The sequence below is a fragment of the Thunnus albacares genome, chromosome 13 (assembly GCF_914725855.1).
Source record: "Thunnus albacares chromosome 13, fThuAlb1.1, whole genome shotgun sequence".
Classification (NCBI taxonomy): Eukaryota; Metazoa; Chordata; class Actinopteri; order Scombriformes; family Scombridae; genus Thunnus; species Thunnus albacares.
Window position 1 is genome coordinate 22,868,914 of NC_058118.1, and position 26,754 is coordinate 22,895,667.

A 26,754-nucleotide genomic window follows, 5' to 3' on the forward strand; every position below is an offset into this window, starting at 1 on the left:
TAATGGTGAAGTTTTGCCTAACAAAATTTGGTCAAACACCATTTTGTGTTCTGAAGCAAAACCTGAACGATGTTACAGGAGGCCCAACCTTCGATAGCTCAGTTGGTAGAGCGGAGGACTGTAGGTTGATAAAGGTAGTTATCCTTAGGTCGCTGGTTCAACTCCGGCTCGAAGGAGGTGTTTTTCATTTGTAAATTATTAGTGTTGGAAGAATACTCAAGGCAATGGTTTTCAGGCATATGGGGTTCATTGCTTCATCTTCTGGGACTGAAAAAAGCTCTTCCACGTCAGGTGGTGAACACCTGGCCAACCTCAATGTCGAAATTGATATCACCTAGCCCAGGGGAGGTCATGTTCACAATGTGTAGTGGTTCTCCAATGACATTAAGTAGATTAGAAGTAAGTTTGTGATGAATATTGTCCTTTTAAAGACACATTGAATGTAGCTAATACATGTGGTTGTTTTCCATGTTCAACTCATAATGGTGAAGTTTTGCCAAACAGAATTTGGTCAAACACCATTTTGTGTTCCCATGAAAAACCTGAACGATGGTACAGGAGGTCCTCCCTTCGATAGCTCAGTTGGTAGAGCGGAGGACTGTAGGTTGATAATGGCAGTTATCCTTAGGTCGCTGGTTCAACTCCGGCTCGAAGGAGGTGTTTTTCATTTGTAAATTATTAGTGTTGGAAGAATACTCAAGGCAATGGTTTTCAGGCATATGGGGTTCATTGCTTCATCTTCTGGGACTGAAAAAAGCCCTTCCACGTCAGGTGGTGAACACCTGGCCAACCTCAATGTCGAAATTGATATCACCTAGCCCAGGGGAGGTCATGTTCACAATGTGTAGTGGTTCTTCAATGACATTAAGTAGATTAGAAGTAAGTTTGTGATTAATATATTCCTTTTAAAGACACATTGAATGTAGCTAATACATGTGGTTGTTTTCCATGTTCAACTCATAATGGTGAAGTTTTGCCAAACAGAATTTGGTCAAACACCAGTTTGTGTTCCCATGAAAAACCTGAACGATGGTACAGGAGATCCTCCCTTCGATAGCTCAGTTGGTAGAGCGGAGGACTGTAGGTTGATAATGGCAGTTATCCTTAGGTCACTTGTTTAACTCCGGCTCGAAGGAGATGTTTTTCATTTGTACATTGTTAGTGTTGGAAGAATATTCAAGGCAATGGCTTTCAGGCACATGGGGTTCATTGCCTCATTTTCTACGACTGAAAAAAGCCCTTCCACGTCAGGTGGTGAACACCTGACCCACTTCTATGTCAAAATTGATATCACCTAGTTCAGGGGAGGTCATGTTCACCACGTGTAGTGGTTCTTCAGTGACTTTAACTATATTAGTAGTAGGTTTGTGATGGATGTTGTTGTTTTAAAGACACATTTAATGTGGTAGTTGTTTTCTATGTTCAACTCATAGTGATGAAATTTTCCCAAAATGAATTCAAACATCAGTTTTTGATCCCATGCAAAACCTGAACGATGGTACAGGAGATCCTCCCTTCGATAGCTCAGTTGGTAGAGCGGAGGACTGTAGGTTGATAATGGCAGTTATCCTTAGGTCACTTGTTTAACTCCGGCTCGAAGGAGATGTTTTTCATTTGTACATTGTTAGTGTTGGAAGAATATTCAAGGCAATGGTTTTCAGGCACATGGGGTTCATTGCCTCATCTTCTACGACTGAAAAAAGCCCTTCCACGTCAGGTGGTGAACACCTGACCCACTTCTATGTCAAAATTGATATCACCTAGTTCAGGGGAGGTCATGTTCACCACGTGTAGTGGTTCTTCAGTGACTTTAACTATATTAGTAGTAGGTTTGTGATGGATGTTGTTGTTTTAAAGACACATTTAATGTGGTAGTTGTTTTCTATGTTCAACTCATAGTGATGAAATTTTCCCAAAATGAATTCAAACATCAGTTTTTGATCCCATGCAAAACCTGAACAATGGTTCCGGATGCATTCCCTTCGATAGCTCAGTTGGTAGAGCGGAGGACTGTAGGTGGAAAACGTTAGTCATCCTTAGGTCGCTGGTTCAACTCTGGCTCGAAGGAGATGTTTTTCATTTGTGCATTAAATCATTGGAAAAATGTGTGGTCAATCCTTTTCAGCATTGTGGCTTGCCATTCTTGATTTGTTCACACACAGAAAAGCTCTTCCACGCCTGGTGGTACATAAAGTGATTGGCCTCAATGTTGGACCTTATAGAAGTTAGACAAACTAAGAAGACATTTTTACTGGTTTGGTGGTGAGTTTAAGTAAATAGTTAGTTTGTTCCTCATAAACGTTCTTGCTTCAAGCAAACATGTAGGGTGAAAAAGGGACGGCTGTTTATCATGTTTAACGCATTCAAATGTTGAGGTCTTACTAAACAAAGTTTGGTTAGACATCGATGTCTGCACCCATGCAAAACCTGAAGAAAGGGTGGTGCACTATGTTGTTGCACCTAGTCGAGGAGAACTCATGTTGACCATGTGTAGTGGTTGTTTAAGGGCTTTAAGTAGATCAGTAGTACATTTGTCATGAATGTTGTTCATTTAATCAAACATATAGGCTAAGACAGTTGTCTGTTTTCTATGTTCAGCTCATAATGGTGAAGTTTTGCCTAACAAAATTTGGTCAAACACCATTTTGTGTTCTGAAGCAAAACCTGAACGATGTTACAGGAGGCCCAACCTTCGATAGCTCAGTTGGTAGAGCAGAGGACTGTAGGTTAATAAAGGCAGTTATCCTTAGGTCGCTGGTTCAACTCTGGCTCGAAGGAGATGTTTTTCATTTGTACATTGTTAGTGTTGGAAGAATATTCAAGGCAATGGTTTTCAGGCACATGGAGTTCATCTTCTGGGACTGAAAAAAGCCCTTCCACATCAGGTGGTAAACACCTGGCCAACCTCTATGTCGAAATTGATATCACCTAGCCCGGGGGGGTTGTGTTCACAATGTGTAGTGGTTCTTCAATGACTTTAACTAGATTAGTAGTAAGTTTGTGATGAGTATTGTCCTTTTAAAGACACATTGGATGTAATACAGGTGGTTGTTTTCCATGGTCAATTCATAATGATGAAATTTTCCCAAAATGAATTCAACCAGACATCAGTTTTTGTTCCCATGCAAAACCTGAACAATGGTTCAGGATGCGCTCCCTTCGATAGCTCAGTTGGTAGAGCGGAGGACTGTAGGTGGAAAACGTTAGTTATCCTTAGGTCGCTGGTTCAACTCCGGCTCGAAGGAGATGTTTTTCATTTGTGCATTAAATCATTGGAAAAATGTGTAGTCAATCCTTTTCAGCATTATGGCTTTCTTTGTTCAAACAAAGAAAAGCTCTTTCATGCCTGGTGGTACATAAAGTGGTTGGCCTCAATTTTGGACCTTATAGAAGTTAGACAAACTAAGAGGACATTTTTAGTGATTTGGTGGTGAGTTTAAGTAAATAGTTAGTTTGTTCCTCATAAACGTTCTTGCTTCAAGCAAACATGTAGGGTGAAAAAGGGATGGCTGTTTGTCATGTTTAACGCATTCAAATGTTGAGGTCTTACTAAACAAAGTTTGGTTAGCCATCAATGTCTGCACCCATGCAAAACCTGAAGAAAGGTGCATGCTATACTGGATAGCTCAGTTTTGAGAGCAGAGGACTGTAGGTTGATAATGGCAGTAATTCTTAGGTTGCTGGTTCAACTCCGGCTGGAAGGAGGTGTTTGTTCCTTGTTAACATCAGAAGAAAATCAAGGCAAGTGTTTCCAGCACGTGGAGTTCATTGCTTCATCTGTTCGGACTAAAATAAACCCTTCAACGTCAGGTGGTGCACTATGTTGTAGCACCTAGTCAAGGAGAGCTCATGTTGACCATGTGTAGTGGTGTTCAAGGGCTTTAAGTAGGTCGATAGTACATTTGTCATGAATGTTGTTCACTTAAACAAACATATAGGGTAAGACAATTGTCTTTTTTCCCTTTTTTTTTTAAAGGTCTTTATTGAATTTCACATAATTAAGATTTACAAGAACAACAACAATTTACATTAACAATAAAGTGCAACCAGTGCCAAAGTGCAAAAACATCAATAAAGTGCGAAAAGTTCCAGTATTCTTATATAAAGTGCTGTCAGTTCATAAGTCCAGTATGTTCCAGGGGGAAGTGCTAAGATTTGTCCGTAGTTTTCCTCCTCTGGAAGTCAGTATCAGTTTAACTACGGTGTCACTGTCGATCACAGCCTCTTGTATTATCATGACCATCTGGTTTTCCACAATTTTGAAAATACAACCCAAATAATTAATTATATTAGTTCAGTATGCTTAGATGGCAGTTTATCATCAACAATACAATACATAACAGAATTGTAACATAAATTAAAATTTACACCAACAGCTTTCAGTTTGTCCCAGACTTCCTGAGCTCTGTAACAGTTCATTAAGAGATACTGTTGGGTCTCATCATCAGTCTCATCATCATTGAAAATGATCATTTTTTTAGTAACATAACAACTCCAAGACACAACAGCGCTAACAGGAAGTCTTCCCACAGATATCAGCCACCGGACATGTCTAATGTCATCAGCATATGCGATAGCTGTGACCTTGTGCGCATGTCCTACCAATGTTCCCATAATACAACAATCTTCATTCATTTGTTTAATTAATGGGCTGATTGCTAGAACATATAGAGCAGCGCTCAAAGGACAGCCCTGCTTTACACCTCTCTCCACTTCAAAAGACTCAGTTAAAACACCATTTACATTGACATGAACACTTGATTTAAAATATAGACATCTTACCATATGATTAACGCCTTCAGGAAAGCCGTTTGCATTCATCACGGCCCAGAGATTATCTGGAAATGTAGTCTAAGGCTTTTTCTTGATCTAGTCCAATAATATAAAAACCTTTTGTGTCTTCAGGTTTATGTAAGATTTTTCTTAAAGTGCAGAGATTATCCCACATCACCCGACCCTTAATTGCACAAGTTTATTCATTTTCTTTAATGTCATCTAATATATAATTCTGTTCATGACTATCTTGGCAAATATTTTATCAGTATTCATGATAGTAAGGCCATATTCAGACCAAATCAGGCGGTGCGGCATTCAGCCGCAGGGTCGAGTGGAGCGGCTGTCCCGTCTTTTTTAAAATGAGTCGATAGCTGACTACAAACCACGTGTAGTGATTCGTCAATGATTAGTAGTAAGTTTGTAATAAGTGTTGTCGTTTTAAAGACACATTTAATGTAATACAGGTGGTTGTTTTCCATGTTCAACTGATAATGGTGAAGTTTTCCCAAAATGAATTTGGTCACACATCAGTTTCTGTTTGCATGCAAAACCTGAACGATGGTTCAGGATGCGCTCCCTTCGATAGCTCAGTTGGTAGAGCGGAGGACTGTAGGTGGAAAACGGTAGTCATCCTTAGGTCGCTGGTTCAACTCCGGCTCGAAGGAGATTTCATTTGTGTGCTAAATCATTAGAAAAATGTCAATCCTTTTCAGCGTTTTGGCTTGCCATTCTTGATTTGTTCAAACAAAGAAAAGCTTTTTCACGCCTGCTGGTACATAAAGTGGTTGGCCTCAACATTTGACCTTTCATTACGCTAATTCTGTGTTTCCTCGTGTCCTCTTTCCTCCATGACCCGGAAACCGATCTCACTCCGCCATCATGGAGGATCTTCCAATCCTTTAAATGCACCTGAGGAGCAAGGGGAGAGGAGGCTCCAGGAGGAGCTTAGAGCTTAGAGCTTAGAGCAAGGAACCGCAGGTGTATCTAAACTAAGTTTTTTTTTTACCGGACGGCAACACCCTTTTGATTCGATGTGTTTATTGATTGGTCAGCTGATCTGACAGGACAGTAAACAGGTGGGCTGTTGTTGTAATAAAGCAGATCAGCAAAACTACCTGTGGAGAAGGAATGAAAGCAAAACAGCAGTCAGTCATATTTGTTCATAAAATTAAAACTTACTCAATCATGAATCAATCACAAAAAACACTGTTGTAACTTTCTTTTTCTTCATAAGCCAAAAGGCTTCTCCTTTCTTCTTCTCCGTTAAGTACGTGTCAGCTCCTTCAGGAAAATATGACGCTGCACAGCTGCATGTCTCCTATAAAATCACCCTGAGCCTGAAAAGCACATCAGACTTTCACAAACTAAATAACCAACATTTTCTTTATTTATATTCATATTCTGCAGGCTACAGCTGTTTTTATTGCTCCCTTATGTCAGTTCTGTTCTTTCAGTAATTAACGGATTTAAACTGTCTATTTTTGTCTTATTCTGTGACAGACAGACGCTGATCTATAATCAAATGATAAAATTGGAGCAGTTATTAGGTGTTTTCCTTCCAGCTATCACTATGTAGAAATTATTAAGTAACAGTGTAAAGTATTAATTGATTGTATGAATGAATTTTGAGTTAAAACTTTAGAGTTTAAACTGTTTATGAACTTAATAAGTTCTACATATTGAGAGCTGACTTCTACATATTTAACAGTTGAGGCGATGTGCGTCATGAGTAGTTGTCTCCGCAAGATGACGCTGGAGTAAGCGAGGACGTCTCGTTTGGTGAATTAAATTCCTCCTTCCTCACATCACCCTCTCTCATCCTCGTTGGGAGGAGCTAAGACGCGAGGAAGAGACGCAAGTGAGGGAATCGAGGAGACACGTTAGCGTAAAGAAAAGCACCCATTATATAAAAGCAAAGAATATGGGAGGGGGGGCTGGGAGCTATATAGTTTGGTACCAGATTGAAAATAGTTTTTGTTAAAAATGTCTCTGCCGCCATCTCCAGAAATGCTCTCTGGGTTGGAGATCTCTCAATGTGGAGAAGGAGGAGAGGGAGAGCCAGACATGGTAAGATAAGATAATTATGAATAGATGTAATGAGATATTAGATGAAATTATAAAGAACAAACATGTGCAATTAAAGGGCAAGTAATGTGGGACAGTCTCTGTATTTTACCAGAAATCTTACACAAACCTGAAGACACAAAGATATATGAATAAATATAAATATATATATTTATATTATTGGCCTTGATCTGGGCTGTGATGGAGGCATAGAGTTTCCTGACGGCTTTATTCAGATGATGTCTATTTTAAATCAGCTGGTGCATCATCTGGAAATAAAGCTGAAATAAAGCTGCTAACGTCAGCTAGTCCGATCCATTCAACACTCAACAGTTCATAAAAACTTCATAAACGCTGCATCGGTTGTTAAACTATCACATTCAGACCGATATGAAGAGTCAGTCTGTCAGTCAGATTGTCAGGTTTTATCATGTTTTATGTGAGTAATCCGCTTTCATAAAAGGACAACAATATTAAGGCTCAACGTTTTGTAATGCAGTTTTAAACACTACGTAGGCGGAGCTGCTGAGTTCGGCGTCGCCCAGCAAAGTTGCCGCCACCCGTCCTCTCTTACGTCCGCAGACACGCTTTAAGTAGCGAAGCTCAGTTAAAATGTCTCATACTCGACTCTTAACTCGTCAGAGACAAGATCAGTAAAAATGAGCGGAAGAGGCAAGGGAGGCAAAGGACTCGGTAAAGGAGGCGCCAAGCGTCACCGTAAAGTTCTCCGTGATAACATCCAGGGAATCACCAAACCCGCCATCCGCCGTCTGGCTCGCCGCGGTGGAGTCAAGCGTATCTCCGGTCTGATCTACGAGGAGACTCGCGGTGTGCTGAAGGTGTTCCTGGAGAACGTGATCCGTGATGCCGTCACCTACACCGAGCACGCCAAGAGAAAGACCGTGACCGCCATGGACGTGGTGTACGCACTGAAGAGGCAGGGCCGCACCCTGTACGGCTTCGGAGGTTAAACCAGATCCTGACCCGCTAATATCGAAACACAAAGGCTCTTTTAAGAGCCGCCCACCTCATCAAAGAGATGTCCTGTTACAATGTATTAACAAATGAAGCCTTTGTATATAATTTCAATGCTTCTTGCAACTTCTGTCTATGCTCTGACTCGGTACATAAGCAATTAAGGGCTTTATTAATAAGCAAATCATTTGGCACTTTCTGTATATAACTATAAACTATTAATAGGCTTAATTTTTAGGTGACCAGGTTGTGAAAACACTCTCCTTTCTTTCAGAATAAATCTGAGATGATTTATGGGGTTACAAAAAAAAATTAGTCATTACATATATGTAGCTTTTGTATGTAATTTCAATGTTTCTTTCAATTTGTGCTCATGCTTGGTGAGTTGAGCACCATAAAGATGAAGAAATTAAGGGCTTAATTAATGACAAATCATTTACTGGTGCTTTGAACATAGCTAAAAGTTATTAATAAGCTTTATTTTCAGGTGACTAGGTTGTGAAAACTTCTCAAAACAAATCTGAGGTGTTTTGAGATGATAAATGGGGTTACATGATCTTCATGTGTCAGCTGGGTTCAGCACAGGAGAATCAATAGAATTCATATTAACATCATTTTTGGAAAGTACTGTTATTCCACAGAGAACAGCACCAAAAACTTGATGAAATAAAATCTATCCATAGGTTTTATTATTATTAATTTTTATCATAGATCAGTAAAACAGATCATCTTAGAGGATACTAAATCTAAATACAATGTGTTTATTTCTCTATAGTTATGGGTTTTTGTACAGCATATTATATAATAAACAGTGGACACTTTTCAGATGAGGTGGGTTTATAAGTAAAAAGGCGGTCAGATCGTTCTTCAGAGGTTGGGACGGTGTTTGTGTTGCGCATGCTCAGTCTAGCTAACAAGAAATCAACCAATCCTGTTCGAGCAACGGCGCAGTCGAATTTGCATCAGATGGATATATAGAGGCCGTTTGGAGGCGTAATAATTATTCGTTTGAGGAAATCCAACGACTAACCATGCCTGATCCAGTGAAAGCCCCGAAGAAAGGCTCCAAGAAGGCCGTGTCTAAAGCCACCAAGACCGGCAAGAAGAAGAGAAAGACCCGCAAGGAGAGCTATGCCATCTACGTGTACAAAGTGCTGAAGCAGGTCCACCCCGATACCGGCATCTCCTCCAAGGCCATGGGCATCATGAACTCTTTCGTGGGGGACATCTTTGAGCGCATCGCCGGTGAGGCTTCCCGCCTTGCTCACTACAACAAGCGCTCCACCATCACCTCCAGGGAGATCCAGACCGCCGTCCGTCTGCTGCTGCCCGGTGAGCTGGCCAAACACGCCGTGTCTGAGGGCACCAAGGCCGTCACCAAGTACACCAGCTCCAAGTAAACCCGCTGTCTGTACCAACAACACAAAGGTCCTTTTCAGGACCACCCACAACTTCAACTGAGAGCTTTACTCCTTCTAAATGTGTTCAATTTTCTCCACTGATAAGTATTGTTGTATTTTAAGATATCAGCGTTTTGTTTAATGTTTGACTAAACTGTAAACAAATAGTTGGACCAAAAGTTTTTAGTCTCTACTCCACACTTGGTATGATTTGTTACACTAAATATTGACTTTTTTTTTTCTTCATTGCTAGTGTGACATGTCAAATTTTAATGATGGGAGATGAATGTTTTGGTGTAACCATGTGGAGCTCAATAAAACAAATCTTAACATGTCATGTTTTTATAGATTACTGGTATGGTTTTAGTGTAGTGGTAACACTGGCTTTGTTACTGTATTTAAATGATCTGCAAAATTAATCTGGGGCAGATTTTAGGTTATATTTGCATACATTTGTGTGTGTCAATGTGGGCAATAAATCTGTAATTAGATCTTTTATACGGTATATGGTGAAAAGACTCACAGGCGTCCATTGGACTAAATACTGATGCACTATATATTTTGACCACAAGGTATCGCTGCTGTTATACTATAAAGTTTGCATGCAATACTTCAGAGGTGACCTAACAAAGAATCTAAATAATCTACGTTGACTTTCACAACGCAATGAATATACAACAAATGAATGGAGGCTAATTTCTGCCTCAATAATTCAATTTACAGGCTGAAATATTTTCATATAAGCAGCAAATGTCAGCTTATAGGTTTAATACACATCTAAAAATATATAATAAAATCACAATACTATATAAAGTGATGTTTGGTTCAGACTGAGCATACAGTCACAGCACACCTGTGGAGTCAAATAATGTGAAGACTATAACAAAGATACAAGGTGTAAAGTTTTTTGATCAGATCGTATCAAGCTGAAGACCAGACGGCAGCTTCTGTCAGCTAGAAAATGCATCTAGAGAATTACACTTTGTGAGTTTTCAAAATAACGAGACAGCAAGAGGAGCCGTCTGTGAAATCAAATATGTCAAACAGTTATGGCAACATTACTGTGGATGTTAATGATCAGAGAAATGTTTGAAACAATCCAAAAAATAGAAAATAAACTTAAGAAACACGAGAGAAGAAAAACTGAGACAAAACTATATTTGAAAATGGACATCTGTTAGACCACTTGCACCAGTTACACAGTAAAATAATCAAATCAATAAGATCAGGCAAGTATATATGTTTTTTTTATTTTAAAAAATATGTACCGTATCTGCTTTTTACTGCATAAGATTTGTTTAGATTTTGTTTTAATATTTATTATCAGTCCAAGCAGTTGGTATTTCTGCCATTTTGTTCTTTTGTTTCATAAATGCTGAAATATTTGCCTGAACGTGACCAAAATACATTTTCAAATATTCTTCATATCAATACAAGAAAAGATTTCAACTGTTGACTTTCTAGATTTAAGGGTTTTTTTTGTTTGTTACTGAGAAAAAAACAAAACAAAACAAACACGCTTGTTCAAATGGTTGTTGGTTGTGTTACCAACATAATCAGAAATCAACATTTAATAGAAGATAATCTAGTCATTATGTGTAGAAATCATGCTTATAATATAAGAATGGCCAGTCTATACATTAGCCTACATGACATTTAGACATCATTTTGAAACTAATTATACTAGTTAATAATTATAACAAATAATAATTATTAACCTGGAGATTTGCTGACCAGCCCCAAAAAGCCCCAAAAAACAACTGCCCTCCTTTCTATTCTCATTCATATCATTGTGTCATTTTATACCTTTTACCAGTCATAATAAACACATTAAGAGGAAATCTTTTTGATTTTCCAAATCAGTTATTTTACCAGGATATCTGATTAAACATCATAATACATTTACAGTTCAATGTCAATGTCACCCTGAGTGATTTTCTGTATTTGATGCTGCTCAGTTCAGACCATGTTAATAACTGCAGTCACCATTTTTTACACATAACCGCCTAATAAAGGAGCTCCCTCTCCTGCCAAACGGGGGTCATGCAAATAATTATTAATCAATAACATAATTACATTAAAAAGTCAGTTTTATCAATTAATGTACCTTATGAAACTGGGATCATGTGACCAAATTGTACAATGAAACTGTTAAAGTGAGATAGTACTGGGCAACAGTAATTCTACTAATTGAATAGATGCACACCTACAGCTGAAGGACTAGTAATGCTGATATTATCTACACTTTATATCATAATCTCTCTGGATCAATTTTTCAACCATGACTAAAACATTGCACTTTGAATTGATTCACTTCAGAAGGGAATTACACACAGATGTCTTTAAATATTCTCACTAATAAAACATGATATACGAATATAAAATAAGTTAATAGGACATGCTGCTCTATCAGAGGGTGATGTGGCTCTTAAAAGAGCCGTTGTGGTTGGTGGATCAGCAGACAGTTTAAGCTCTCTCTCCACGGATGCGGCGGGCCAGCTGGATGTCTTTGGGCATGATGGTGACCCTCTTGGCGTGGATGGCGCACAGGTTGGTGTCCTCGAACAGACCGACCAGGTAAGCCTCGCTGGCCTCCTGCAGAGCCATGACAGCGGAGCTCTGGAAGCGCAGGTCGGTCTTGAAGTCCTGAGCGATCTCCCTCACCAGGCGCTGGAAGGGCAGCTTGCGGATCAGCAGCTCGGTGGACTTCTGGTAACGACGGATCTCTCTCAGAGCCACGGTACCGGGCCTGTAACGGTGGGGCTTCTTGACGCCGCCGGTGGCCGGGGCGCTCTTACGGGCAGCCTTGGTGGCCAGCTGCTTTCTGGGGGCTTTGCCTCCGGTGGATTTACGGGCGGTCTGCTTTGTTCTTGCCATTTTTCTCTGTTGTTCTTCTGTTTCAACGGAAACACAATGAATGCCGCCTGTCTGTGAGTTGCGTCTTTATAAAGGAGCTGCCGGAGTCGCGGCGCCGCTCATTGGTCCAGGCCGGGAGGAGCGCGCGCTCAGCTCATCTACTATTGGACAAGAAATTCAAAGTAAACCCCGCCCCCACACCAGCTGACTAACGGCTCCGGAAGAAAGAAGAAAACAAAGAAGACAAGTTTATATTTATGACAAGAGTTCAGTAATTTCTGCTCATATACAATTATATGTTCACATCCTTTATTTACTTTTTTCACTAAAGTCGAGCGGCCTCATTTATAAAACAGTCCTTAGCCTTATACCACAAATGTACGTGCACTCAAAAACCGGGAAGGGCGAGCACCAAAAAATAATCAGATTTATAAAACTGTGCGCACATTATGATCCAGACCGCCGTCCGCCTGCTGCTGCCCGGTGAGCTGGCCAAACACGCTGTGTCTGAAGGCACCGAGACCGTTACCAAGTACACCAGCTCCAAGTAAACCTGCTGTTAATGGCAACAACTCAAAGGTCCTTTTCAGGACCACCCACGCCTTCACCTGAGAGTTTAAGTCCTGTTTAATATGTGAAGTTCAAGTTTCTTCTTACGGCTTCCTCTTACTTGCTGCAGAGGTGTTAAATTTTTCGTCATTTACAGTCCAAATAAAGCCGCTGTTGTCCTACTCAGTTTACTAATATTATGGGATGTTGCCCTCAACATTTAATACAAACACATCATATATATATATGTTTATGTTCCTGCTAGTCAATATGAGAAACATGAGGAACAGATGCAGGCTGTATTTCTCATTTGACTTCTGGGATTAAACTCACATAATTATGAACCCTTTTTGACGGTTAATATGGGTTGAAGTAAATGTTAGGCATATGTTTATATAGTATATCTTATTTGGGGAAAAGTCGTTGCTGACATTAACAAATATGAAATACAACAACTGCAAAGCACAACGTTTAAAACCAACCAAGTCAAGTCAGTTTCCGCACAAACTACGGTGATTTATTACAGAGAAATACGTGAGTCAGGAACATGTGATCCCGGGTTATAAACATGTGAGTTAGTCAGATTATTCATATCCGGGTCTGAGGTCAGGTAACTTCATAAAAGTATTGATCCTCCCCGTCGGGGAATCGAACCCCGGTCTTCCGCGTGACAGGCGGAGATACTGTCCACTATACTAACGAGGAAAGCTGCATTAAAGGGCAGTTCTGAATAATTTAAAGTTTCCCCGGAATGGGAATGTTGGCGCTATTTGTTAGTCTGGTTGTTATTTGATTTAGAATTTGTATTGTCTGACGACTGTAGATATTAACTTTATCTAGATCAGATTCTGAGAGTATTTTTTGTTGATAATTGTTTGTTTTGTTTAATAATTTGCTTGTTTAGCATATAGTATTATTGTTAATTGTTTTTATTTTGTTTTGTAAATTGGCTAACACTGTGGGCTCCTAAGGTTATACAGGTAGGTAGAGCATGACAGGCAGCAGGAAATCATTATACTATTAAGGTTGTAGTAAATAATATTCAGAGAGGGAGAAATTAAGAAATATGATACATGAGACAAGGCAGGAATTAAGTTTAAAATCAATACTGAACACAGGACAGGGCTTCAGGGAAATTAGAAGGGAGTTGAAAGGTTATATAATACAGGGAAATAGGGTGTGATTTATTTTTTTGTCATTTGTGCTTTGTTTAGGTTTTTTTAAATTGTTTTTTTGTTTGCACTTTTAAAGTTGGTTTGCGATCCGCCAATAAACAAGAAGAAGTTTTTGAGGAATAAACATTATGAAACACAAAACTTTGCATGGACACTGGACTTCTTTAGTCTGCGTACATCTTGTTCCCATGGTGCACAAGTGGCTCTTTGATTGTAAGTCTGATTGTGATTCTTGACAAATGGCCGCTACAGTAGTTGTTGTGAAATTGTGGGTCAAACTAAGTTTGCGCTCTCCACCTTGTAGTAGTAGTTCACACTGTAATTACTGTGGCAAAATGGGGGAAAAAAAGGTTTTCAATGTTGTTCTTCATTGGGAAAAATATTAAATTATTTTGTGCTTAAATTATTTTCTCCAGTCTATGAACATGTAATTGACTTTTTCAGTTTAAGTGTTATTTGAAGAAGAACAAAGAATAAATATAAATGTAGTTATTTATACCAGAATACTGAATATTAACCCAAATGATCATAAAATGTGAAAACATCAGTGTTGTTAAAAGACGGCTTTCACCGAATTATAAATCAGAACTTTGTCTCCCTTTATTGAAAATGGGAACATTGATGAAATAATAATTTTATTTACAAAGACTAAAACTCCATAATGGAGTTTTCTGATTTTTTCAGGTGTCTTGTTTAACTTGTTTAACTGACTTTACTGTTACAAAAAAAATGATCATCAATTATAAAATAATCATCTGTGGTTTTGTCACCTCATCTTGAGGTTATGAGGCTATTTTCTCCCATGTTTAATAAAAAAAATAGTTGAATTTAATAACACAGAGTCTAAAAAAAAGAAAAATCTACATCTGCCTTTAAAGAAATCAATTATATGTAACTTAAATAATAAGATATAAAATGCACTTCAGGTTCCCAGAGAAAGAAAATACAAATACAGTAGAAACAATGTTTTACATCACGTTTAAATATCAAATAAAAATGTTATTAATCAGATTTACTTCAGGGAGGAGCTGATCACATCGTGTTGCAGACACACTGAAGCTAATTACATTGATCAGTAAGTTATGTTCCTGTACATCAGAACAATTATTGTAATCTTTAAAAGATGATTATTTACTGTCAAATTGTGTTTTCAGTCTCGTTCATCTTCAATCTAACATTTAGTTGAGACTGTTTCAAAAGCTCATCTAGTGACGGTCATTGCAAGTTTAGGCTATAAATGCTGGTATTTGGTGTTAGTTCATGCTAAAAAAAAAAAAAAACAAGATATATAACATAATTGGTTGATCATATCAACCAAACAAGACCCGACTTGATAAATATTCTCAGAATTTCACTGTTGAATACATGTGTGCATGTTTGGTGAATTTAAAAACTTTTAATTAATCTTTCATTGGCTGTGAGATGTCTCCAGGCAAACTGTGTTTATTCTTATGTATTTATATATTGCGACAACAAGAAAGGTTTATTGTAAAATGACATGTTGGCAGCAACAGGCTGCACTGTAAAAAGAAAACGTTATTTCACAGAAATTTACTGTATTATTATCAGTTTTTTTTTCTACATTAAGTGTAAATGCCATAAAAACACAGTAAACTATTTTTATTAAAAATGTGTAAATTAATATAATGGAATATTATAGTTTTTTAACAGGATTTTTCAATTACTTAATGGTCTTGAATGTTACATTACATTGAATTCTATGTAAAAATACAAATAATACACATCCTATTACTGAATGTGAAATTCAGGCAACTTTCTGTTTTTTTTTACTTTAAATTTAATGTAAAAAAAAAAAGTAAAAAAAGTAAAAACACTTACCGTCAAATATTGGTAAAAAAAAAAAAAACCCTTTAGTTATTCTACAAAGAATTTTTTTTTTTTAAATACAGATATTTACTGTAGACATTATCTGCATTTTTACAGTCCAACTATTGTAAAATAGAAACAAAAAATATATAAAATATTGCTAGAATGCTGAATAAATGTATAAATGTGCACAAAAAAATGGAAAACATTGAAGAAATACTTTAAAATTACCTAATTTAAATAAAGGCCTGTTTTATACAGTATTCTTTTGTAAATTCATAGAATTATCCAATTTATGCTTAAGGCCGCCCAATCAAGGCACAGATTACCAGATGTAAAACACAAAAAAATTACGTAAAATTATATTCAAATTATCCTCCTTGAACACCCATTAAAGGTATCTTGAGAGCTTTAGGCTTAATTGTATGTGATTGTCTCATCTATTTACAGTAAATTCCTGGTAAATACTGGTTTTATACAGTACAAAAAATAGGATCATGTGAAAATGGCATACAAAAACATAAGTTCAATAATCATTACTTCATATAAACATTATTTGAAAGTAATTACATGCAACTGTCTACAGACTTTTCCAATTAATGTATGAGATTTACTGTATATAAATAGTATTTGACAGTAATTACAAGCACTTATCCAACATATCCATCTGACACTCTTCTTCAGAGGCATATTTCTTATATATTGTGTGTACACTGCCATCATTCTTCATAACCTGCCACTTATAGTGTGCTTGAGGCTACAGAGAGCTATTGTATTTAGGTCTTGATGCACAACATATTGTTGTTGAGGCTACATATCAAATCAAATGATGATAAAAATGTATGTTTGTTGTATCCTATGTTCCATCCTAATGCTGAGGAAAGCCTAGGGCTGAAACCCTTTTTTGCTGCTGTGCATCATTAAAAAAGTGATATACACTTATTTGTGAGGGCTGACAACTTCTTTTGTTTTGTTTTTTTTGTGAGATGCTGCCATGACAGTGTTTTTTGTTATCATACATATTGACATGTGCAACACATGCTTATTTTAAAAAAGATAAGTAATTTCATTTCAAATTATTTAGGCTGTAAATTCACCTTAAAATATTGGAGGCTGTCTCCCAATACATTTTTTTTTTAGACCACAACTTGAAATTGCATATGTAGCATCCATGCATTTTTTCCCTGTGAAGGTGTCATTTGTAGATCTAGTTTGTCTTCTCTAAACATTAAGACCCAAAGTGAGTCGGTCAGTCCATTTTCAACAAAATTCAAGGCCCTCATTGCAGTCCTACTGTTCCCTCTAATCATTAGGTCACTCAAACTTTTCTACAGGTCATAGGAAACAAGAGCAAAAAGCAGAGATACTATAAGGTGAATAAAGAGGGACCTCAATATGAGTAAAGCTTTACAATGGCTTACTTTTTTTTTTTTTAGCAATAGGTGAGAGATGTGTGAAAGACTGGGATTTGATGCTAGGACTCAACAGTTCAAGCAAGGCTTGAACTTTGATAATATGGGTGAAGTGATGTAAGACCTTAAAATAGTTGAAAAAACATATAAATGTAAACATAGAAAATGTCTCTATAGTCTCTGGCTTCAAACAGATCAAGAAAATGTGAGCAGATTCAAATGAATGTTGTACAATCATTGGATGAATCAGGCTGTGGGGAGATGATCTGACCAATGATATTGTTTGAGTTCTGGGGGTGGGTCCTCCCGGCGTGATTCATCCAATGACTGCATAACATTCAATTGTTTGCATTTTCGCGCACTTTGTTGATCTCTGCCTGAAGCGCAGAGACTACAGAGAGAAAATTTCTCTGGATTAAGTAACACAAGTCATTTCCCAAGACTGTTGATTTGAAGATGATGATTCACATTCAGCTCTCAGTAAAGGTAAGGTAATCATTTTCTTTTTCTCCATAATATGAAGTTTCGTATAAAGAGAGATATAAACTGAACTTGTAATGAGTTGAGCTAACACCAAGGGCAGCAGAAAGGGAAAGTGAGATAGTAGCATTCAACGCTAGCTACAACTTGACATAACTAAAGCATTGATGTTGCATAAGTGCCAGAATTTTAAAATGTATGTGGAGTCAGCAGTGCTAACGTTAGCATTTGCTTTTTGTATGCATTAAGTAATGTTAAGTCTGTGTGGCTTCAGATAACATGCGTTATGCCAGTCCTAATGAAGCTATTAAAGTTAGCCCTGAATCAGAATCTCACATTAGTCATAGTAACGTTAAATAAATTACATTTGTCAGTTGACCATTTACATGTTTCAGCTCCTATTCTGCCCTGCAAACATTAAATAAAAGGCTGTGGCAAGTTGTGACCTGAGAAAGACTTTAAGTAACAGCTAGTATGCTAGTGTTAATAGGTTTAGCCAGTTAGCGTGATAAGTTACTAATGTTATTTATTAAAGAAACATCAAACCGCCCAGCTGCTCGTATTTACTGCTAGTAAATACGTTACCAGTAACCTGCTGTCTACCGACTAAGTTAGTGTTGGTGTGAAGAACATACAATGAAACACAATGCAGTAAGATTTACAGTGTGGTAGTGAAATGAGTGTGGTGTGTGTAAAGTGCTGTGTAAGTGTGTGTGTGTGTGTGTGTGTGTGTGTGTGTGTGTGTGTGTGTACTGAGCAGACAGGCAATTAGTGTTAATTTTTCATAAGCCTGGTTGTCTGGTGGAAAACCATCTCGGAGCCTGCTGGTCAGGGCTTTGAGGCTGCGGTACCATTTACCAGATGGCAGAAGCTGAAACAATCCGTAGTTAGGGTTAGAAATACAGTTGTAATACACTTGGAAAATAATAGAACACCTCAATATATGTATGTTGTAATGTAATGTTAGTATATCAATGTGTCACAAATTTATTGATAAAATAAGTATTTTGATCATGATAATTATATAGCCTCTTCCTGAGTTGTTTTGCATCGCTGGCATGGTTTTCCCAGGCACAGCTTTCACATACGGCCTGCATGGTTATTGGAAGGTTCTGGGTCTCAACATCCCCATGGTCATACCCAGCCTCACCACCCTGCAGGAGGGCGTTCTCAGCCAGGGGAAAGCCAAGTGGAGTTTAAGGAACTGCCTCTGGGTGTTACACTGCATGACCCAGGCCTACTATCTGTTTACCAGGTGTGTGCACTAGCTCACTCATTATATAGACCTTCTGGTTTTTGTACATTCAGAACTCCATGTATTAATGTGAAATGTCTGTAGATATATTGGGGAGTTGCTTGCAATTACTGTCAAATAATGTTTATATAAAGTAAACCCTATATATTAATGGGAAAAGCCTGTAAATATATTGGAGAGTTGATTTTAATTACTGTCAAAAATGTTTATATAATGTATACTCCATACATTTATGGCAAAAGCCTGAAAATATATTGGAGAGCTGCTTGTAATTACTGTTAAATAATGTTTATATAAAGTTGACCTCATACATTAATGGGGAAATGTATGTAAGATATATTTGATAGTTGCTTTTAAATACTATCAAATAATGTTAGTAAAGAAATGATTATTAAAATTATGTTTTTGTAAACTATTATCACATGATTATCACATATCTTATTTTTTGTACAGTATAAAACCAACATTTACCAGGGATCTACTGTAAATAGATTGGATAATCACATAAAATAAAAGCTTAAAGCTCTCAAGATACCATTAATGGTTGTTAAAGGAGGGTAATTTGAATGTAATTTTACATCATTTTTCTGTGTTTTACATCCAGAATCTGTACTTTGATGGGGAGTTCATGTGGATGGATTGGATAATCCTATGAATTTACCAAAGATTACTGTATGAAAACAAGAGTCTTCATTTAAATTAGGTAATTTTAAGGTAGTTCTGCAATCTTTTTCATTTTTTGTGCAGATTTATACATTTGTTTAACATTCTAGCAATGTTTTATAGAGATAAAGAAATTTTCTTTTTATTTACAATGGTTGGACTGTAAAAATGTAGACAATGTCCAAAGTAAATATCCGTATTTTTAAAATAAATCTCTGTAGAATAACTAAAGGTTTTTTTTACTGTTATTTGACGGTAAGTGTTTGGCAACTTTTGCTGCCAGACTTTTTACCTTTTTTTTTTTTTTTTTTTTTTACAGTGTGCCTAGTGTTTCTAGACAAACTGAAGCAGATATCACAACTTCCTGAAGACAAACACGTTATTTTATTTCAATCTTCAATCTGATGATTACTATAAAAGTGTGTTTTCAGTCCCGTTCATGTTCAATCTAACATTTAGTGGAGACAGGAAGTCTTTTCCAGCGGATCCATCAGTGACCGTCTGTGTAACCGAGCTGAGCCACCGACAGTAACCGTGTGTTTACCTCCACCGAAAACGTGTCTGATTAAAAACTAATAAATCACATCACTACACTGGTTTCGGGTTTATTGTGTCCTCTGACCTCTCTTCTTACTAGAACACCACTGTCACATTTAATACAAACCACTTTAAGACGTTTTAGGAGACGATTTGTGAAGAAAACTCGCTGCGCTCCGCACAAAGTAACGGTGTATCAGCGAGGTTTGAAGCCTCCCAGAAAGAAATAAATGAGTCCTGGACGCCAAAAATGAGCTCAGTCTGAAGGGAGGAACGTTTCCTCATTGCTACGATAACAAAAGTGTTTTAAAACGTTGGTTTTCTGTGTGTTTTACCCCCAAAATGTGGAGGAGAAAACACAAGTTTCGTCAGATTTGAGGCGGCAGGCAGAGCGGCTCTGAGTGTTGCTTCTCCACGGTTCTCATGTGCTTTATAAGTCCCGCCTTGTGCCCTTTGAACGGACAGACTGTCCGCGAGACAAGCAAGAGACTACACACTCAAAGATGGCAGAAGAAGTACCCGCAGCGGCCCCGGCGAAAGCCGCGCCGAAAGCCCCGAAGAAGAAGAGCGCTCCCCGGCCCAAGAAGGACGGACCCAGCCTCAATAAGCTGATCATCGGCGCTGTGGCGGAGTCCAAGGAGCGGAAAGGGCTGTCGGTGGCGGCGCTCAAGAAGATTCTGGCTACCAAAGGCGTCGATGTCGTGAAGGCCAATAAACGTATCAACACTACGGTCACGAAGCTGGTAACTAAAGGTACTTTGACCCAGACTAAAGGGACAGGGGCCTCCGGCTCCTTCAAGCTCGCCAAGGAGACCAAACCCGCCAAGCCGGTCAAGAAAGTGGTGAAGAAGAAAGCCGCTCCTAAAGCCAAGAAACCTGCAGCCAAGAAACCCGCAGCCAAGAAGCCCAAGACAGCGGCAGCCAAGAAGACAGCAGCCGCTAAGAAATCCCCCAAGAAGGTTAAGAAGCCCGCAGCGGCCAAGAAAGCAGCCAAGAGCCCCAAGAAGGCCGCCAAGAGCCCCAAGAAAGTGGCTAAGAAGGCTCCTGCAGCTAAGAAAGCTCCTGCAAAGAAGGTGGCCAAACCCAAACCCAAAGCCAAGAAGGCAGCACCCAAGAAGAAGTGAGCTGTCATCAGTCTCATCATCTGAACCTGATCAAAGGCTCTTTTAAGAGCCACACAACTTATCTAAAGAGCAGCATCCTGATTATAATATGTGTAAATATGTAGTGTTTTCTCATTCACTATATTAGTTGAAAAACTTAATTTTGTTTTTTTTTATGTTTAAAAATGGTCTCTACAGTTAGTAATCAACTCATAGTCTATTCATACATATTTTACGTTTATATCATTTTTATTGACACATATAAATCACAATCCATCTTCAACCTGTACCCCCAAACACTAGGGAAGAAGAATACAAGTAAGGTAAGCAAGAAAAGTTCATCCCAACCACATTTCAAGGACACAAAAGCAAATAACAGCACATATTATCCACAAGTGACTTTCAATCACAGCCTAACAAAAATAGCACCAAAAGGCTCTTTTAAGAGACACCACATCTGCAAAACTGCATCTCCTGCTCATCTCTCCTTAACTCACTGCATCATTAATTTCTCACATATTATACTGTTTATACAATAACTACAGCTTTATAACTGTCAAGTGATCTTTATCAAAACTGAGAGAATTAATCAGTAACAATATAATGTTCTACAAACCTTTTTACGTTTGATACTACATTTAACCTCCACTCACTTTTTAATATTTTGTGATGGTGATACATTGTTATATTAAATCTATAAATGTCTTTTTTTTCTTTGGTGAAGATCTATAGAAAGATAGAAAAGACAAAATACAAACAACAAGAACAAGTAACAGACAATAACTACGATAAGACAAATATTAACTTTGGTTTAGACCATAATCTCTTATTGACTATACAGATGTTGTTCCCATTGCTGTAATATCAAGCAGAAAATATTGTGTTTTGTGCAGGATTATATATATATATAAACATATTAGTAATAATATGTTCATTTATAGTTGTAAAAACATTGTTTACAAAGTGCTTAACATTGTCTGCACATTCATAGACTAAACACGCACCAAAGGGTTAACTTCATCTGATCATTAAAACAAACCAAAAGTCCTTTTAAGGGCATTTTTTTTCCTTTTTAGCATGTGAAATAACAGCAAATAATAATACTCCTATGCACATTATTGAGGAAATGATCACTAATTTAACTTATCAGCCATAGTGATGAAAAATAGCAAAGAGTAGTTCAACCAGTACAAATCAAATTATATAACAATTATAAGAAACTATCTTTCATTACTACTATGCACAGCATAAAGAGAAACTGACATGTATAACAACTATTAGCTCTATGGTAGATTTAACAAAAACATGGTATTTAACTTTATTAATAAAGATAACATGCACACCGAGCCTTCATTGGTAACATCTGCATGTCATACAGCTCCTTGTCTCACCATTCACTGTGCATCATAATAGTTTAGTGCAATTATGGCAAAAAACAGCAAATCAGTTCCAATAACTTCACTATATATATTGTATACATAAAAGTACTTCAAAATATGTAACTAACACAAACATTGTGATTTAAAGGCAACTAAAAACTTACAGCATCTGCTTTTATTAACAACTTCTTTATCTCAAACTCTACAAACAGAAGAAACAGAAAGATGATTTATCACCTAATTTTGTTACGCACACAATGAGAATACCACAAACAAAATTAGGCAACTTAAATCTCAAAGCAAAGAGGTACCCAATAAATGTCAACTTCTGATAAATACACTTCCAGGTAAGAGATAAAGACATGACAGAAGAGCAGCATGATTGACAAAACACGAAGTGATGTAAGGAAACGTTTTACTTTGTTGTGAATATCAAATAATATAATAATATAAATGCGCACATCATTTTTCAGTCTAGCGTGAAATTAAAAGGTGATTGATGACTATATTAATCTCATGGTTTATAAAGTTTGATTTTAGTCATGCAAGTGTTGTTATATGATGAATGGTTATTTTAGTTTGACTATTACAAGTTGATGTTCAATTCAGTCACAGTGATTTTCGTATCTTATAAACTGTTTTTAGCTTTTCATGTCCGTGCCTCTCTTTTGCATGTTTCATGTTAGTGTCTAACTTTCTATGAATATTATTATTCCCTAATTTTTTGCTTTGCATGTCTTGTATTATGTATTTTTTGTGTCACATATTTTAAATAGGAGCTGACAATGTAGTATAATGTGCTACATGCTATTTTTAAACTAATATTAATATTCCATTCTCTTTTAATATTGCTTATTATTTGTTCAATTTGTTCATATATTGTTTTGTTCCAGGGACAACAAATGAAAAATGTCCTCTTGACTAGCTGGCACATTTACAGCCATGTCTATCAATATGCATTTTCATTGTTAAAGAGCATTTTGCAGGTTGTTTTTTTTTTTTTGCTGGATTTACAGTTAACGTATCATGAAAATTATCCTGTGAATGATTAATGTATGATTTTATTAGTTTAAGAGACATAAAGGCAGAAATTAAGACAGAAAGGTTAACATTTTGAGCAGCGCCCTTAAAACTAGCTTTTTTTTCCCAACAGCGCGTCATATTACGTTACATAAGGGAGTCGCTTTCTCGTCCCAGCTGCAGTACACTGTGCGGTACTAAGTACTAATGAGTCTGAGCCGTCGTCATTCAGTAATTTTTTTTTTTTTTTTTTTTTTTAGTTTTTTGCTAGTTTTGTTTTGCATTTTATATTTTTTCAACATCGTGAATAATTGCGTTTGTGCAGCACAAATTCCAGCCTCTGAGGACCTGAAGTCCACTTTCCTCGCAGGAAAAGCAGCAGCTAGTTTTCGTGTCTGGCTGAGTTTTATGCAGGTTGAAGGCTTCACTGTCTTCACTGCTGCTTCTGTGACGGGAGAACACGGTTGTGTGCGGGCTCATTTTAGACAGGAGGGTTACGTGATTTGTGATATTATGAAGTTCAGGATGGGATGTTGAAGCCAGGACTGTGTGAGGCTGATAGCTGGTGCGGTTCCTCCAGTAAACACAGCTGCCTCATCAGCTCCGCCTTCAGCAGCAGCTCAGCGCCGACCGGAGAGACTCAGCTCCACGAAGACATGAACTGTTCTGGTAAGTCCTTGTTTCTTATGTTTTTAACTTCCAAATCAGTCAGCATGTTGGCTTGAACTGAGAAGTAACGTCTGATGTGTGTTTATTGTTGTTAGGCAGCGTAATTAACCTGTAAAACCACCAGCTGATGATGAGGGATAATGCTAACGTTAGCTAACACTGTTAGCATTGACACGCATGACATTAATTATTGACTTCTGTCATCTAACGCAGGATCCTGGTATCTAGTTTCATAGGTTGGTGACTTTCTGTTTGCTCAGCTAAAACATTTGTAATCTTAACTCTCAGGTAGTGTTATGTAGCTGTGCTGTGAGGTTTTGGGAGATGCTGCAGTAATGAGTGGTGGTGTCTCTGAGGTTTCTCTCATATCTAACATTAGCTGCATTTGTTCTATATCACACAGTTATTAATGATTGACCTGCAGCATAATAGTGCATATATGACGTTGCACTGTTATGTAAAATAAAAGTTCCTCTCAAAAAGGAGATATGCAGGTAGTTTCAAGCTTTCTGTGTAACTTTTAAATCATCCTCAGGAGCAGGTAAAGGTGTCAGGAAACAGCTGATTAATACCAGGTGTGTCAGTGTTCCTCCATATGTGATACCTATCCAGATGTGGTACTTAGCAGTTCTGCACATGCAATCTAAGGATGATGGTGAGCAATATCTTAAAAATCATTTTTTCATTGCGCTTTTTGATATGTAAGTGCGTTTTATTTGCATATACACACTGGCTTTGATGCAGAATGTAGAAATTAGATTATAATGGCGTGCAGCATATTTAATAAAGTCATTCGGCCAGTTTTATGGAAAATACTCTACTATGGTTTTGCACTATGCTAGCATTTTTTGACAAGGCTGCAGAAATTGTCAGAACACCAGCTGATTGCTCAGCAGCATCTGATGACGTCTCAAAATCATGTAAACAACTTCAGTTCCTTTGATATCCTGCATCTTTTTTAAATAGTGTTGTGTCCAGAAGGAACAAACCACTTCTTTAATGCCTGGCATGTAGGTAAAAGTTTGTATTCTGATATTTGTAGTTTAGTTTAAGTCAGCTGTTTTTTATGTCTAACATTTTCTTTCCAACATAGTGTTTCTGTTCTGAAACAGGTCCAAGGAGGCTTTGGATGCAGGCATGTGGAGGCCAGCCATCATCAACCACCTGTACTGGACTGTACTGGCTTCCACTCCTAAAAGAGATTCAGATGTGATGGAGGCCAAGTGGCAAAGCAAAGTGAACCATGCCTGCATTTCCCTGCTGCTCACATCCACCTCTGGGGGGAGAAGCACCAAACAAAGGAGCGGCCAAAACCAGGTACACGATACTGTGTACAATATGAGGCTGAATATGATCAGAGGTCTAATCTTCAGTGGTGCTGGTTCATGCTTTATCTGTACTGGTTCCAATGTGTTCCAGCCAGAAAATAATCTGCGGGAGAATGTCCTTAACTATCAATATACAATGCTATGAATCACTTTTGTTATTTTGTAAAGACAACACACCAAAGTTGATATTGAAGTACATCACATTCTGCAGCTCCATCATGTATGAATAAATAATATTTGTAAATAAATCTTATAAAATATTTTTTTATGCAGAGTCTACAGGAGCCTTTAAACTGGAGAGCGTAGCTACCAGAACAGCACTGGCGAAGGATGTTCGGATGTACCAAAGCACGCTGGCTTCTCCTTTCTTGAGATGTACAGCAGGTGACTATTGTGTGATCTTTTAAGAATTAGTGCCACTAAAAATCCAGTTTAAGAAAGCAACCCTGCCCTCATTGATATAAATGGGATGGAGAAATAAAAGAAACATCGCTCAGTATAAAGAATTACTGTTCAACAGCACCACAAACTGCATCCTCTAAAATGGCCATAAAGCTGAATCTAAAACAGTTTCAACTTATGACCCGCATCATCTGCTGCCTCTTCTACAGGCTTCTCCTGGCAGCACTGCACGACAACTATAATAGTAGCTGAGAGGTAACGAGCACCAGTGAAGGAGAGGTGTGTTCTACAGTTTGCTACACAAGGTTCTGCAAAGGTTCCCGGATAGTTCACCCCATCAAGGCGAAGCTGTTGTACAGTTAGCGATTTCAGTCATTTAATATAACTTATTATTTGAGTCAGTGGCACTATTTAAAAAAAAAAAAAAAAAAAAAAAAAAAAAAAGATCTTTATTGTATTAATTATCATATCACTGAATGTGATCTAAATATTTTTATCTCCTCCAGCATATGCAAAAACCCTGATGGAGTCTCTGAAGGAGGACTACTCCATGTCACCAAAGACTCTACGAGAGAGCAGCGCTGCCCTGTCCACCACTGCACCAGAGTCGCTTTCCAGATTCTGTCAGCAGACTACCAAACACGAGGCAGGCGGCCTGTAAGCTTCACAGCCTTGACGGTTTAACACAAGACTTTAGTGAGAAACCCAACACAGGTGTGGTGGTTCTCAGTTTGCAGTTATATATTATTATAAGTCAGATTAATTCTACAATTCATACTCGTATTTACTTTTTTTCCCCAAAGATCTTTATTGAATTTCACATAATTAAAATTTACAAGAACAAAATAATTTACATTAACAATAAAGTGCATCCAGTGCCAAAG

At 37.7% G+C, this 26,754-nt stretch overlaps 4 protein-coding genes and 5 non-coding genes across 9 annotated transcripts; 7 read left to right on the forward strand and 2 right to left on the reverse strand.

Annotated features, from left to right (window-relative positions):
* The first annotated feature begins 87 nt into the window (after window positions 1-87).
* Window positions 88-176, forward strand: trnay-gua. Its single transcript is given in 2 exon segments — window positions 88-124; window positions 141-176. It is a non-coding gene; the product is annotated as a tRNA-Tyr (tRNA).
* Window positions 177-567: 391 nt separating this feature from the next.
* On the forward strand, window positions 568-656 carry trnay-gua. Its single transcript is given in 2 exon segments — window positions 568-604; window positions 621-656. It is a non-coding gene; the product is annotated as a tRNA-Tyr (tRNA).
* Window positions 657-3,156: 2,500 nt separating this feature from the next.
* Window positions 3,157-3,245, forward strand: trnay-gua. Its single transcript is given in 2 exon segments — window positions 3,157-3,193; window positions 3,210-3,245. It is a non-coding gene; the product is annotated as a tRNA-Tyr (tRNA).
* Window positions 3,246-5,352: 2,107 nt separating this feature from the next.
* On the forward strand, window positions 5,353-5,441 carry trnay-gua. Its single transcript is given in 2 exon segments — window positions 5,353-5,389; window positions 5,406-5,441. It is a non-coding gene; the product is annotated as a tRNA-Tyr (tRNA).
* A 2,024-nt stretch (window positions 5,442-7,465) lies between these two features.
* On the forward strand, window positions 7,466-7,864 carry LOC122994892 (histone H4). Its single transcript, XM_044369658.1, has one exon. It carries the CDS (start codon window positions 7,500-7,502, stop codon window positions 7,809-7,811), a length of 312 nt encoding a protein of 103 aa, XP_044225593.1. The 5' UTR covers window positions 7,466-7,499; the 3' UTR covers window positions 7,812-7,864.
* Window positions 7,865-8,803: 939 nt separating this feature from the next.
* On the forward strand, window positions 8,804-9,260 carry LOC122994891 (histone H2B 3-like). Its single transcript, XM_044369657.1, has one exon. It carries the CDS (start codon window positions 8,847-8,849, stop codon window positions 9,213-9,215), a length of 369 nt encoding a protein of 122 aa, XP_044225592.1. The 5' UTR covers window positions 8,804-8,846; the 3' UTR covers window positions 9,216-9,260.
* Window positions 9,261-11,635: 2,375 nt separating this feature from the next.
* LOC122994899 (histone H3) lies at window positions 11,636-12,113 on the reverse strand. The gene has a single exon (XM_044369663.1). It carries the CDS (start codon window positions 12,090-12,092, stop codon window positions 11,682-11,684), a length of 411 nt encoding a protein of 136 aa, XP_044225598.1. The 5' UTR covers window positions 12,093-12,113; the 3' UTR covers window positions 11,636-11,681.
* A 1,140-nt stretch (window positions 12,114-13,253) lies between these two features.
* On the reverse strand, window positions 13,254-13,325 carry trnad-guc. The gene has a single exon. It is a non-coding gene; the product is annotated as a tRNA-Asp (tRNA).
* A 7,063-nt stretch (window positions 13,326-20,388) lies between these two features.
* On the forward strand, window positions 20,389-22,492 carry LOC122994898 (histone H1-like). Its single transcript, XM_044369662.1, has one exon. The coding sequence runs from the start codon at window positions 20,473-20,475 to the stop codon at window positions 21,091-21,093; it is 621 nt and encodes a 206-aa protein (XP_044225597.1). The 5' UTR covers window positions 20,389-20,472; the 3' UTR covers window positions 21,094-22,492.
* Window positions 22,493-26,754: the final 4,262 nt, after the last annotated feature.

Coding starts and splice junctions, on each gene's coding strand:
- LOC122994892 (XM_044369658.1), top strand. CDS start 7,500: ATGAGCGGAAGAGGCAAGGGAGGCAAAGGACTCGGTAAAGGAGGCGCC.
- LOC122994891 (XM_044369657.1), top strand. CDS start 8,847: ATGCCTGATCCAGTGAAAGCCCCGAAGAAAGGCTCCAAGAAGGCCGTG.
- LOC122994898 (XM_044369662.1), top strand. CDS start 20,473: ATGGCAGAAGAAGTACCCGCAGCGGCCCCGGCGAAAGCCGCGCCGAAA.
- LOC122994899 (XM_044369663.1), bottom strand. CDS start 12,092: ATGGCAAGAACAAAGCAGACCGCCCGTAAATCCACCGGAGGCAAAGCC.